At 45.3% G+C, this 13369-nt stretch overlaps 1 protein-coding gene across 1 annotated transcript in view; it reads left to right on the forward strand.

Annotated features, from left to right (window-relative positions):
* LOC143284106 (uncharacterized) overlaps positions 1-12864 on the forward strand; it is a 17531-nt gene extending 4667 nt beyond the window's left edge. The window contains exons 3-6 of the mRNA XM_076590752.1: positions 370-442; positions 8185-8241; positions 8752-8808; positions 12003-12864. Of these exons, the coding sequence (XP_076446867.1) occupies positions 370-442; positions 8185-8241; positions 8752-8808; positions 12003-12154 (339 nt within the window). The 3' untranslated portion in view covers positions 12155-12864. The remainder of the gene's footprint in view (positions 1-369; positions 443-8184; positions 8242-8751; positions 8809-12002) is intronic.
* The last annotated feature ends 505 nt before the right edge of the window (positions 12865-13369 follow it).

A 13369-nucleotide genomic window follows, 5' to 3' on the forward strand; every position in this document is an offset into this window, starting at 1 on the left:
CAAACTGCATTTACTGTTATATTTATATTTTTGTATTCTCTTGGCACTTTGATCTGATATTCTGACCCAACAACAAGAGCAGTCATTAATATCATTTTTTGTTCAAACAGGAACTTCTTTTGCTAAGCATGGAAGTTTTATTTATTTTGCAAACGTTTTGGTGCAGATAGTAAAAATAGGGAAATTACTCTGTAATTAATGCTAGGGGACTTAATTCGCTTTAAGCTGATATTTCTCGTCTTAAACATTACATTTTGAAATTATACACAATACATAAAAAGCTTGGATTTTTTTTTTCATTGTATCACAAGTGAGTCTTGAAGGCCTTGCCTCTCTTGTTATTGTGATGTGATTGCTGTGGATCGCCAGGGTGTGGGAGCTGCTGGACAGGCGGCCTCTGCTGATGAAGACGATGCAGGTGAAGCAGGTGATACATGGCTAGGTAAGGACGCAGAGTTAGCCTAGTTCGTCATCAGTCAGATTCTATCAATTGACACCTTTTCACATTGTTGTTATCTCTTTGGACGTTGACCACAGCAACATCAATACAAAAAGAAAGAAAATAAGAAAGAAAAAGAAACAAACAAAACAAAACAAAAATTCCAAAGATATTTTTATGTGTGTCGTGCTCTTTTTAGCGTATATAAGATAATGGCACAGCTCACAGTTGGGCCAACAGCAAAGTGGGCTGTATGATTAAAGGTTTCTCCAGTTGGAATTCATAGTCTCTTGTGAAGGACTATGACTCTTAAACTAGGTGGCAACATTGCACTTGCTCTTGGTGCTGCAGCCTTGGGGGCTAGTTGGACTTTTGGAACCATCCGAGCGCTGACTGTCCATACACCGGGTTGACCGAGAGAGTGGGGATGTAACTTGGGCAAGACACTCTCCACAAAAATGAAAGCTCAGTCGGGACAGCAGTTGCTTTCTGTGCTGTCGTGATTGTCGTAGGAGGAGGGGGGTAGAGGAGGTGCAGGGTAATGTGTGTGTGTGTGTGTGTGTGTGTTGGAGCTCATGTACGTTTATATGTATTTGACTGTGCTTTCATATCTGTGAAACTGCGTGTTTGGTGCATATCTGTTATGTATGTGTGGGTGTATGTGTGAATGTGTGTCTTCATGTTTTACATTTATTTGCTTATTTATCATCATTGTTGTCTTATTTATTTACTTATTTATTTATTAGTATTATTATTTTATTATTATTATTTTCATTACTACTACTTTTTTTTTTATAGCATAATTATTATTTATTTATTTATTTATTTATTTATTTATTTATTTATCTATGTAAGCTTATCTATATTTTTTTTTCCTCAAGGCCTGACTAAGCGCGTTGGGTTACGCTGCTGGTCAGGCATCTGCTTGGCGGATGTGGTGTAGCGTATATGGATTTGTCCGAACGCAGTGACGCCTCCTTGAGCTACTGAAACTGAAACTGAAACTGATTGTCGTAGTCAGTCATGACTGACTACCATGCGTACATACATATATAAAGGGAAGGGAAATAAGACTTGTGTGTTTGCTGTCTACACTAGTTATCAGTTCGGGAGTTTATCCCCTGGTTCTGCTGATGATGATAGTGGTGGTGTGTCCATCGAGATCGATGATGACCATCGTTGTCATCCAGATGGGGGATGGGGGATGGGGGGAGGGTGGTGGTGGGGTGGGGGGAAGGATGCTCATGAATCTATCTGTGAGTGCGCAGATGGCTGAATAGTCCAATCTGCGCACAAAATGTTCGCTGACAGTTGGGGCAGACAAAGACAGGCATGTCATTGTCAGGGAGCTTGTTTGCCCGTGACTTTCTGGCCTGCCTCTTCTCAACAGCTGCAGCAGTCCTGTTGGCCTCGCACAACCTGGCGCCTTTGTGCACAGCAGCGCGCCATTTGTCACGGTCCACTGCAGATTCCTCCCAGGAGTCAGGGTTGATATCAAACGCTTTCAGAGAGACTTTCAGAGTATCTCTGAAGCGCTTCTTCTGACCTCCATGTGATCTCTTCCCTTGTTGCAGCTCGCCATAGAAGAGCCTTTTGGGCAGCCGATGGTCTGGCATGCGCGCCACGTGTCCAGCCCAGCGAAGCTGGGACTGCATCAGGATGGTGAAGATGCTGGGAAGGGTGGCTTTTGCGAGCACCTCTGTGTCTGGGGTCTTGTCTTGCCACTTGATGTTCAGTAGCTTCCTTAGGCATGTTGTGTGGAAGTGGTTCAGCTTCTTGGCATGTCGTTGGTACACTGTCCAAGTTTCGCAGGCGTACAGTAGTGTGGGGAGAACTACTGCTCTGTAGACCTTTAGCTTGGTCTCAAGACTAATGCCTCTTCTGTTCCAGACATTTGCATTGAGTCTACCAAAAGTTGCGCTTGCTCTTGCAATCCTGACGTTCACTTCATCGTCGATGGTCGCATTTCGTGACAGTGTGCTGCCAAGGTATGTGAACCGCTCCACCGCACTGAGTCTCTGACCGTTGACTGTGATGTTGGGCTCAACGTAGGGTTTCCCTGGGGCTGGCTGATGGAGAACTTCAGTTTTCCTCGTGCTGATGGTAAGGCCGAAGTTCCTGCTGGCAGTGGCAAACTTGTCGACGCTGAGTTGCATGTCAGCTTCAGATCCAGCGTTGAGGGCACAATCATCAGCAAACAAAAAGTCTCTGATGATGTCTGTCATGACCTTCGTTTTTGCTTGAAGCCTTCTGAGGTTAAACAGCTTGCCATCTGTTCGGTACTTTAGGCCGATTCCAACATCGCCATCTCTGAAGGCATCAGTAAGCATTGCAGAGAACATGAGGCTGAACAGCGTTGGAGCCAGGACGCAGCCTTGCTTGACACCATTTGTGACAGCAAAAGGAGCAGATGTTTCACCACTGTCCTGGACTCGAGCCTGCATGCCTTCATGGAATTGGCTGACCAAGGAAATAAATTTCCGAGGGCATCCGTACTTGGCCATGATCTTCCACAGTCCCTCTCTACTCACGGTGTCGAAGGCCTTAGTGAGGTCGACATAGGTGGAGAACAGATCAGCATTTTGCTCCTGACATTTCTCTTGCAGCTGCCTTGCAGCAAACACCATGTCAGTGGTTCCGCGCTCTTTCCGGAATCCACATTGGCTCTCAGGCAAATGACCTTGGTCAAGGTGTGCTGTGAGGCGGTTAAGTAGGATCCTGGCAAGTATCTTGCCTGCGATGGAGAGCAAGGAAATGCCCCGATGGTTATCACAGGCTTGCCGGTTCCCCTTTCGCTTGTACAAGTGAATGATAGATGCATCTTTGAAATCCTGGGGGATCGTCTCTTCTTTCCACATGAGTGAGTACAGCTGATGAAGCTTCTCAGTCAGCACAGTGCCTCCATCCTTGTAGACCTCTGCTGGTATGGAGTCTGAGCCAGGTGCTTTGCCACTGGATAGCAGACGGATTGCTTTCTGGGTCTCAAGAAGTGTTGGCGGATCGTCCAGTGCTTCGTTGGTGGGGACTTGTGGGAGACGGTCTATGGCTTCATCATTTATGGAGGAAGGGCGATTTAAGACACTGTTGAAGTGCTCAGCCCACCGTTCGAGAATGTTCTCCTTCTCGGTGATCAAGGTATTCCCATCTGCACTGAGGAGGGGGGATGATCCTGAGGATGTGGGGCCGTAGACTTCTTTTAAGGCATCATAGAACCTCTTCATATCGTGCCTGTCAGCATATCCCTGGATCTCATCAGCTTTGTCACTCAGCCACTTATCCTGCATCTGGCGTAACTTTTGCTGTACAGTCCTGCGGATGGCATTGTATGCATCCTTTTTTGATGTGGACTTTGGGTTGCTCAGGTGGGCTTGATGCAGACGGCGTTTCTCATCCAGAAGCTGCTTGATTTCATCACAGTTTTCATCAAACCAGTCTTTGTGCTTTCTGGTCATGGGTCCAAGGGTCTCTGAAGCTGTACTATAGATCAGCTCACGCAGGGTCCTCCAGTCAGACTCCACATTCTGGTTGTCCAGAGAGGCGGATTCCAGACGATCTTCCAGCAGCTCCACAAAGGACTGTTTGATGGTGTTGCTTTTCAGCTTAGCGATGTTGAGCCGTTTTGGAGCCTTCTGGCCTTGGGGGCGTCTCTTGGGTTGGATTCGAATATTCAGCTTCGAGACTACAAGGCGATGGTCTGTCCAACACTCGGCGCCGCACATGGTCTTTGTTACACGTACGTCTTGCCTATCCCTTTTCCTGACGATGACATAATCGATGAGATGCCAATGCTTTGAGCGAGGGTGCATCCATGACGTCCTGTTACGGGTAGGGAGGCAGAAAACTGTGTTGGTTATCAGCAGTTCGTGCTCTGCACAGGTCTGAAGCAAAAGCAATCCATTTGGGTTGCAGTGGCCCACACCGTACTTTCCAATCACTCCATCCCAGGAGATGTAGTCAGAGCCAACTCTAGCATTGAAGTCCCCAAGAATGATGAGCTTGTCTGCTTTAGGGATGGCAGCAATGACAGAGTGAAGGTCCTCGTAGAACTTCGCCTTCACTTCATCCGGGTTGGTCATGGTTGGGGCGTAGGCACTGACAATGGTGAGGTGCTTCTGGCCAGATGCCAGTGGGAGTTTCATGGTCATAAGCCTATCGTTGACTCCCTTTGGGATTCCAGCTAGCTTGCTGACAAGTGCTGTTTTTACTGCAAAACCAACGCCAGCCTCACGTCGCTCTTTGCTTCCTCGTCCACTCCAGAAGAAGGTGTAACCAGATCCCCGTTCACAGAGCTCGCCTTCGCCTGCAAGCCGAGTCTCACTCAAGGCTGCGATGTCGATGTTGTATCTGGCGAGTTCGGATGCAACTAGTGCTGTTCTCCTTTGGGGTCTGTCTGCTTTATCTCTGTCCAGGAGAGTCCTTATGTTCCAAGCACCAATGGTGAGAGGAACGATCCTTGTTTTTTTCTTTTCTTTCTCTTTGTTTCGACCGCTGATGTAGGGTCCCCGCCAGCCGCGGTATGCTGGCCAGGGTGATATGGAGCAGGCAATTTTTAGGGCACCTTTTCTAGCCCCTTCCTCATGCCAGGGAGGTGAGCAGTGCATTCCTAAAGAGGGCTGCTCAGACGCTCAGACGGCTGCCGAGCTCCATCGCTGCTCCTGTCGACGAAGAACGACCCTATGGCCTGAGCCGCCTGCGTGCAGGTCTGCGGCTGCGACTGCCAGTGTACCCACACCTGTCGTTTCGTCGCTCGCCTGTCGCCACAGGACTTGGGGGTGATGAAATGATGAAGGATGAAAGGTCATTTTGGATGACTGATGACTTGCGCGATGAGTTTGTTTAAAGTGAAGAGGAGTTGCGCAACGTCGACCTCACTCTCTCGTCCGGGTCCACCAATTTCCAGTGGCAAGACTAAGTCGAGACGACTGGAGGATGAGCACGGATGCAGTGGATGACCAAGATATCCTTTCGGTGTCTCATCTTGCTCTCTGCACTCCACAGTGCGTTGCTGTAACCGCCTTCCTCTCCGTTGAACCGGTAGGTTTCTTCCGCAGATTCTGCCGGATCCAGACTTCGCATACATGGGTAGACACACCCCGGGGGCCAACTGCGTGTGGCATGTACACAGCACAGTGGAGCTAGATGGCCGTCGGTGGCTCTCCTGAGCCGACGCCCTTTTATGGATCTCCATAAGGGTGTCTAGCCATCCGCCTCACCAGTCCCAGAAGGGAGCGGTGGAAGTGCCGGTTTAGTCGTCGGCAACCCGACCCTGAACAGGTTGTACTGGATTACAGGTTACCAGTAGCAGATCTAATGACCTGACCTGACACACAGATGATAGTGATGATAGTGAGAAGGAACTAGACATGAGCGGAAGTTGTTCTTACCCGATTGTCAATGTTGGAGGGTGCCTCAAAATCCGTGATTCAATGCTCAGAATCACCACGTTTTATTGTATGTGACTGTCGCTTAGATACCTACCGGTTTTAATTTTGTTCTCAACGCTGTTAGCATCAATAAGTGATTGATTGGCTGTTGCCTTCCGTTGATTAAATTCATTACGTAACAATGATTGATAGTTTCTTTTACAACGATTTGACATTTATTGCTTTTTTTTGTGGCTATTTACCCCCCCCCCCCCCCCCGGACATTATTTGTGTGTGTGTGCCTTATAGTATATTTGTCTGTCTGTGTTTATATGCTGGGTTTTTCGTTCTCCGCCTCTCTCTGTCACTCTATCTGTCTATCTCTGTCTTTGGCTGTCTGTCTCCCCCCCCCCCCCCCCCCCCCCCCCCCCCCCCCCCCCCCCCACCCCGTTTCTTTCTCTCTATCTCTGTTCCTAAGTATGAGAACCCACCACTTTGATGTATCGGCAGCACTGTCAGATCAGTGAACTACTGGATGAATTTCCTAAGCATGCATTTGAATGATTTCCCAAAACAGGCTCATTGGATGGTTTTGAGAAAAAAAAAAAAAAGACTCATGTTGGCATCAGGGGAGACGGGCGCAATAGCCGAGTGGTTAAAGCGTTGGACTTTCAATCTGAGGGTCCCGGGTTCGAATCACGGTGACGGCGCCTGGTGGGTAAAGGGTGGAGATTTTTGCGATCTCCCAGGTCAACATATGTGCAGACCTGCTAGTGCCTGAACCCCCTTCGTGTGTATATGCAAGCAGAAGATCAAATACGCACGTTAAAGATCCTGTAATCCATGTCAGCGTTCGGTGGGTTATGGAAACAAGAACATACCCAGCATGCACACCCCCGAAAACGGAGTATGGCTGCCTACATGGCGGGGTAAAAACGGTCATACACGTAAAAGCCCACTCGTGTGCATACGAGTGAACGCAGAAGAAGAAGAAGAAGACATCAGCGAAGACTTTTAACTGTCAAATCTGGTCGTACTCTATAAAAAGGTGTCTTGATCTCATTGGATTCTCGGAAGTATGGGCGGTGGCGGAGTCGGAGATAAAAGACTATTTCTTACATAGCTACAAAAGTGAATGGCAGATTACCTTGGTCAAGAGAAATTAGATCTAAAGCGATCGATTTGCTACATACAGATCAATTTAATCATTGCTACAATCGGAAAAATTATCCCTCTGCCACCACAGTAGTTAAAATTCACCATGCTCTTGTTATATTGCAATTAGGGAAATGTTCTGTTCGAATGCACAAAATGTATCTGTCTGAAAGAAAAAAAAAGAAAGTAAAGAAGAACATATTACAGAGGTATTTATGAAAATTTTCCGTTACGTGTTTTCCAAAATGAAAACTTTTTGCATTTGAAATGTGTAATTGTGTTTGTGTCTTATGCTGTAAAATTAAGAGAAACTTGGAGTAAGATTCCGTAATATGAATAGGACTCGGGTCATAAAATAATTTCTCCTAATGGCATGACATGTTAGGAATATGACAGTGATTATCCGTAATGTTGTTGATTTGGGACTGTTCCACTGACTATCAAGCTTTCCTTCCCTCAACCGGGTATCCCTTGTACATAGGCCGGTGAGCAAAGAGTGAAAGAATTTGTGACAAATATTCCACAAACGATATTGATGATGAGTGTCACTGCTTGTTGTTTTGGTGTCCCTTTCTTGACAGCATCAGTAAAAAAAAGATAAAAATAAAAATAAAATAAATAAAAATAGAACGTTTACCTGCATTTTATAGAACCCGACCGAATCCCACTAAATTCTGCTTACGTTTTCTTTCTGAAAGAAACAAAAGATTATTGTTAAAACTATAAAAAGCATTTGTCCACTAATTACATCTCTTCTCAATGAAACTGTGTACATTGACAGGGAATCCTTTTTTTCTTCTTGATAGATGTGCATTTGCCTGACTGCCTGTGTGGGCCTTTGTTTTTCTTTGTTTGTTTGTTTTTTGTAATACTTTTCTTTTAGATCACTCTTTCTGTTTATATGGAGTGTGTTAAAGACGTCGATGTGTGATGGGTGATTCAGCAGTGGTGGAGTTGGTTGGTGAGTGATGGGTGAGTTAGTGGTAGAGTGGGTCGGTGAGTGATGGGTGAGTTAGTGGTAGAGTGGGTTGGTGAGTGATGGGTGAGTTAGTGGTAGAGTGGGTTGGTGAGTGATGGGTGAGTTGGTGGTAGAGTGGGTTGGTGAGTGATGGTGAATCATTGGTGGGGTGGGTTGGTGAGTGATGGTGAGTTAGCAATGGAGTGAGTGTTTTGGTGAGTGATGGGTGAGTCATTAAAACAGTAAAATTGTCTCCTGTTTCCCAACAGAGGCAGTAGTGGAGAAAGTCAATGAAGACCTCAAGAAGACCCTGGAAGCCGTGAAAGGTGGGTATTGAGTGCGTCACTGAAACACTAATGCTGGTGAGTGATGGGTGAGTCAGTGGTAGTGTGGATTGGTGAGTGATGGTGAGTCAGTGGTTGAGTGGGGTGGTGAGTGATTGGTGAGTTATTGGTGGAGTCAGATGGTGAGTGATGGATGAGGTAGTGATGGAATGGGTTGGTGAGTGATGGTGAATCATTGGTGGAGTGGGTTGGTGAGTGATGGGTGAGTTAGTGGTAGAGTGGGTTGGTGAGTGATGGGTGAGTTAGTGGTAGAGTGGGTTGGTGAGTGATGGGTGAGTTAGTGGTAGAGTGGGTTGGTGAGTGATGGGTGAGTTAGTGGTAGAGTGGGTTGGTGAGTGATGGGTGAGTTAGTGGTTGAGTGGGTTGGTGAGTGATGGTGAATCATTGGTGGGGTGGGTTGGTGAGTGATGGTGAGTTAGCAATGGAGTGAGTGTTTTGGTGAGTGATGGGTGAGTCATTAAAACAGTAAAATTGTCTCCTGTTTCCCAACAGAGGCAGTAGTGGAGAAAGTCAATGAAGACCTCAAGAAGACCCTGGAAGCCGTGAAAGGTGGGTATTGAGTGCGTCACTGAAACACTAATGCTGGTGAGTGATGGGTGAGTCAGTGGTAGTGTGGATTGGTGAGTGATGGTGAGTCAGTGGTTGAGTGGGGTGGTGAGTGATTGGTGAGTTATTGGTGGAGTCAGATGGTGAGTGATGGATGAGGTAGTGATGGAATGGGTTGGTGAGTGATGGTGAGTTAGTGGTGGAGTGGGTTGGTGAGTGAAGGTGAGTTAGTGGTGCAGTGGGTTGGTGAGTGATGGGTGAGTCTGGTAGAGTGGTTTGGTGAGTCATTGGTGGAATGGGTTGGTGAGTGATGGTGAGTCAGTGGTGGAATGGGTTGGTGAGTGATGGTGAGTCAGTGGTGGAGTGGGTGTTTGGTGAGTGATGGTAAGTCAGTGGTGGAGTGAGTGTTTGGTGAGTGATGGTGAGTCAGTGGTGGAGTGAGTGTTTGGTGAGTGATGGCCAGTGGTCGAGTGGGTGTTTGGTGAGTGATGGTCAGTGGTGGAGTGGGTGTTTGGTGAGTGATGGTGAGTCAGTGGTGGAGTGGGTGTTTGGTGAGTGATGGTGAGTCAATGGAGGAGTGACTTGGTGAGTTCAGTTCAGTAGCTCAAGGAGGCGTCACAGCGTTCGGACAAGTCCCATATACCTTGCACCACATCTGCCAAGCAGATGCCTGACCAGCAGCGTAACCTAACGCGCTTTGTCAGGCCTTGAAGGGGAAAAAAATATAAAAACATTTAAAAAGGATATACAAACAAATAAAGGGATAAAACATCAAATTAATGCATAATCAAATTAGAATAGGTATGTAAATAAAAAAAAGATAAATAATAATAATAATAATGGATACTTATATAGCACACTATCCAGAAATCTGCTCTAGGTGCTTTACAAAAACGCTTTTGATAACATAAAACATTATATCTATGTTACATACACACACCAAAATGTGACCACACACACACACACACACACACACACACGCACGCATGCACGCACGCACACACACACACACACTGCATACATACATTTTAACATACATGTGTATCTAGCAGCTACCCTAACACATACACACACATAGGCAGGCACATACTTACATAAACACACGCACACACAATACACATTCATATACATGCATGTAGTTGTGGGCCTGCCACAACTGAACTTATTGCTGAGGGAAAAGGTGAGTTTTGAGACGAGATTTAAAAGATGCGAGGGAATCAGAATGACGGAGGTTATCAGGGAGCTTGTTCCACGTCTTTGGCGATTGAAAAGAAAACGATCTGTGTCCATAGGTCTTACTTCTGACGTGAGGTATCCTGAGAAGTCGAGTATCAGAGGAAGAACGGAGCTGGCGAGACGGGGTATAGATATGGATGAGTTCAGAAAGATACTTTGGGCCAGATCCGTTGACTGCAGAAAAGGTCAGAGTGGATAGCTTATAGTCTATTCGATCGGAAGCAGGCAACCAGTGGAGAGACTGAAGGAGAGGAGAAACATGGTCAAATTTAGAAGCTCTGCAAATGAGTCTGGCAGCGTTATTCTGAATTCGTTGGAGTCTGTCTAACAGGTATTTGGGAAGGCCGGCCAAAAGAGAGTTGCAGTAATCCAATCTTGAGAGAACTAGAGAGCATACAAGTGTCTTGGTTGCATCGGTTGAGAGATAGTGGCGGATAGAGCTGATTCTACGCAGTTCCAAATAGGCAACTTTACAGATATTCGAAATGTGCTGTTGGAAGGAAAGAGACTGGTCCAGGATTACACCAAGACTGCGAACAGAGGGAGAAAGTGAAACAGGTGTGCTATTGATCAGAACAGAGTCAGGAAAGATAGTTGTAAAATAAGCAAACACATAAAGAAATTTTAAAAAATGTAAAAAAGAAGGACAATAACAATGATAAGATAAACAACAACAACAAAAAATGTAAACACACACACACACACACACACACACACACACACACACACACACACACACACACACACACACGCATTTGGGGTGCCTTCTCACTATGGAATTTTTGCAAATGAGAGGGCAAATCAGGCTGGCAGAAAGGCAGCGCGAAACAGCGAAGGCTCAATCATCCTCGGGATTCCATTAGATCTACAATAATGTTACAGGTGTATTGAAAAAAGTGTCAACTGATCAACATAAACATAGGCTAAAAGATTTCGACTGCCAGTATTAAATGATTTATCTGTCTCCCAGTCAACACCAGTTAGAAGCTTAATTCATCGATTCCGTTTGAATGCCCTTCGAACTAAATTGTGAAAAAAATATAGTGTCTGTGCGGAAAAGAAGTCAATGTCCACTACATACTTATCCAGCGTCCAAAAACAAGACAAAATTATGATGTTCTTTAAGAAAACAAAAACAAACAACTAGCCGACCAGTTTCCACCAAACACATATTTTCCATAGGAGACGTTTTGAATAATTATTAATTACTTCAAAACATTTCTGAATGTTTGATTCAAAGTCCAGTTTGCTAGTATGCACCTTTGACTGATCACGTTTTTGTTATCATTAGTATGTGTGTTTTTGTGTGTGTGTTTTTTTTTGTTTTTTTTTAAACTATTATATAGTATTATATATGTTGTAAATTATATAATAATTTCACTGTTAGTCACTACAGTCCTTTGTAACTTCGTTTTCAACTACTCACTACAGTCATACCACCACCTCTTCTCATGCACCTCACGCCTCATTTCCTATGCTCACATTTGTATTTGTATTTTCTTTTTATCACAACAGATTTCTCTGTGTGAAGTTCGGGCTGCTCTCTCCTGGGAGAGCGCGTCGCTACACTACAGCGCCACCCTTTTTTTTTCTTTTTTTTTTTCCTGCGTGCAGTTTTATTTGTTTTTCCTATTGAAGTGGATTTTTCTGCAGAATTTTGCCAGGAACAACACTTTTGTTGCCGTGGGTTCTTTTACGTGCGCTAAGTGCATGCTACACACGGGACCTCGGTTTATCGTCTCATCCGATTGACTAGCATCCAATATCGGCGGCTGAGCCGTGATTCGAACCAGCGCGCTTAGATTCTCTCGCTTTTTAGGCGGACGCGTTACCTCTAGGCCATCACTCCACTTTCCCGTACTCAACTATCACTAAACAGTGAAAAGACATTTAACTAAACTACACACACACACACACACACACACACACACACGCTAGCTGTCTCTCCGTGTGTTTTCCAGGGGCCAAAGCTAAGGATCCTGCGAGTGGATGGAAACTACGTTTGAATGGCTTGCAGTGGCAGAGTAAAAACGGTCACTCCAAGTTCAAACTCAGTCCTACTCTCAATCGGGGGAAACCCGGAGTTCAGTTTTATTTCAAACACATATTCTAAAGCGCTTTGACGTCACAGTGCAGTGACGTCTGTCTCCAGTGACGTCATACAACAACTGTTCTTCCTGGTGTGATCAAACTCCATGTTTCTCTCCAAGTTTCTGAGGCGTCAGACGTCAGTGTTTCAGTTGTCTAAAGTGGACTGTGGTGACCCGCGTTGTAACTGTCTTGGTTGAATTATAATTATTTCTGATCTGGTAGTTACATTTCTTAAAGTTTAATCTTCAGCACAATGATGAGGAAATTGAAACAGTGCTTTTAGCAGCAAGTTACTATCGTTATTGCTATTATTGTTATTGTTATTATTTATCATCATTATTATTGTTGTTGTTCTTGTGGTTGTTATGGAATCATTTTGGTGTCGTTCTGCTCCTTCGCCCGCCCCCCCTACCCCCTCCCCCCACACCCCTCCCTGTCCCATTCCCATCTCTTTTCCTTTCCCTTCTCTCTCCTCTCTCTCCTCTCCTTAAGTCCTTTTCTTCTCTCTCTCTCTCTCTTCTAAACTTCGAGGCTGGAAACTGGAACGAAGGTAGTTCAGTCACTGCCTTGCTCGTCATGGTCAGGTAGTGAGTTTCAGCACAGAAATCAGACATGTGATATGTCTGTCATATTTTCTTCGTTTCAGAATCAGTCCAGATGCCGCATTCCTAAACTTATTGTAGCTGGGTGGTTTTAAAGAAACAGAAAGAAAGAAAGAAGAGAAAAAACAAACAAACAAAAAACAAAACAAAAAAACAACGAATAAAAAGGTTTCAGAAGCCTTCTTTTGTGTTCCTGGGCAGATCTGTTATAATGGCGTCGGGCGCGTGTGTTCACATTACTGTATTGTATTGTGTTACTCTTTTTATTTATTTATTTATTTTTATTTTTATATTTGTCACAACAGATTTCTCTGTGTCAAATTCGGGCTGCTCCTCCAAGGGAGAACGCGTCGCTACACTGAGAGCGCCCCCTCCCCCCTCCCCTCCCCCCACCAGCCCCCACCCCCCTTGTTTTCTTCATGCCTGCAGTTTTATTTGTTTTCCTATTGAAGTGCATTTTTCTACAGATTTTTTTTGCCAGGGACAACCATTTTCTTACGGTGGGTTCTTTTACGTGTGCAAAGTGCACGTTGCACATGCGACCTCAGTTTGTCGTCTCATCCGAATGACTAGCGTCCAGACCACCACTCAAGGTCTAGTGGAGGGGTAGAAAACACTGGCGACTATTGGATTCG

Source organism: Babylonia areolata, chromosome 7 (genome assembly GCF_041734735.1).
Source record: "Babylonia areolata isolate BAREFJ2019XMU chromosome 7, ASM4173473v1, whole genome shotgun sequence".
NCBI classification, from domain to species: domain Eukaryota; kingdom Metazoa; phylum Mollusca; class Gastropoda; order Neogastropoda; family Buccinidae; genus Babylonia; species Babylonia areolata.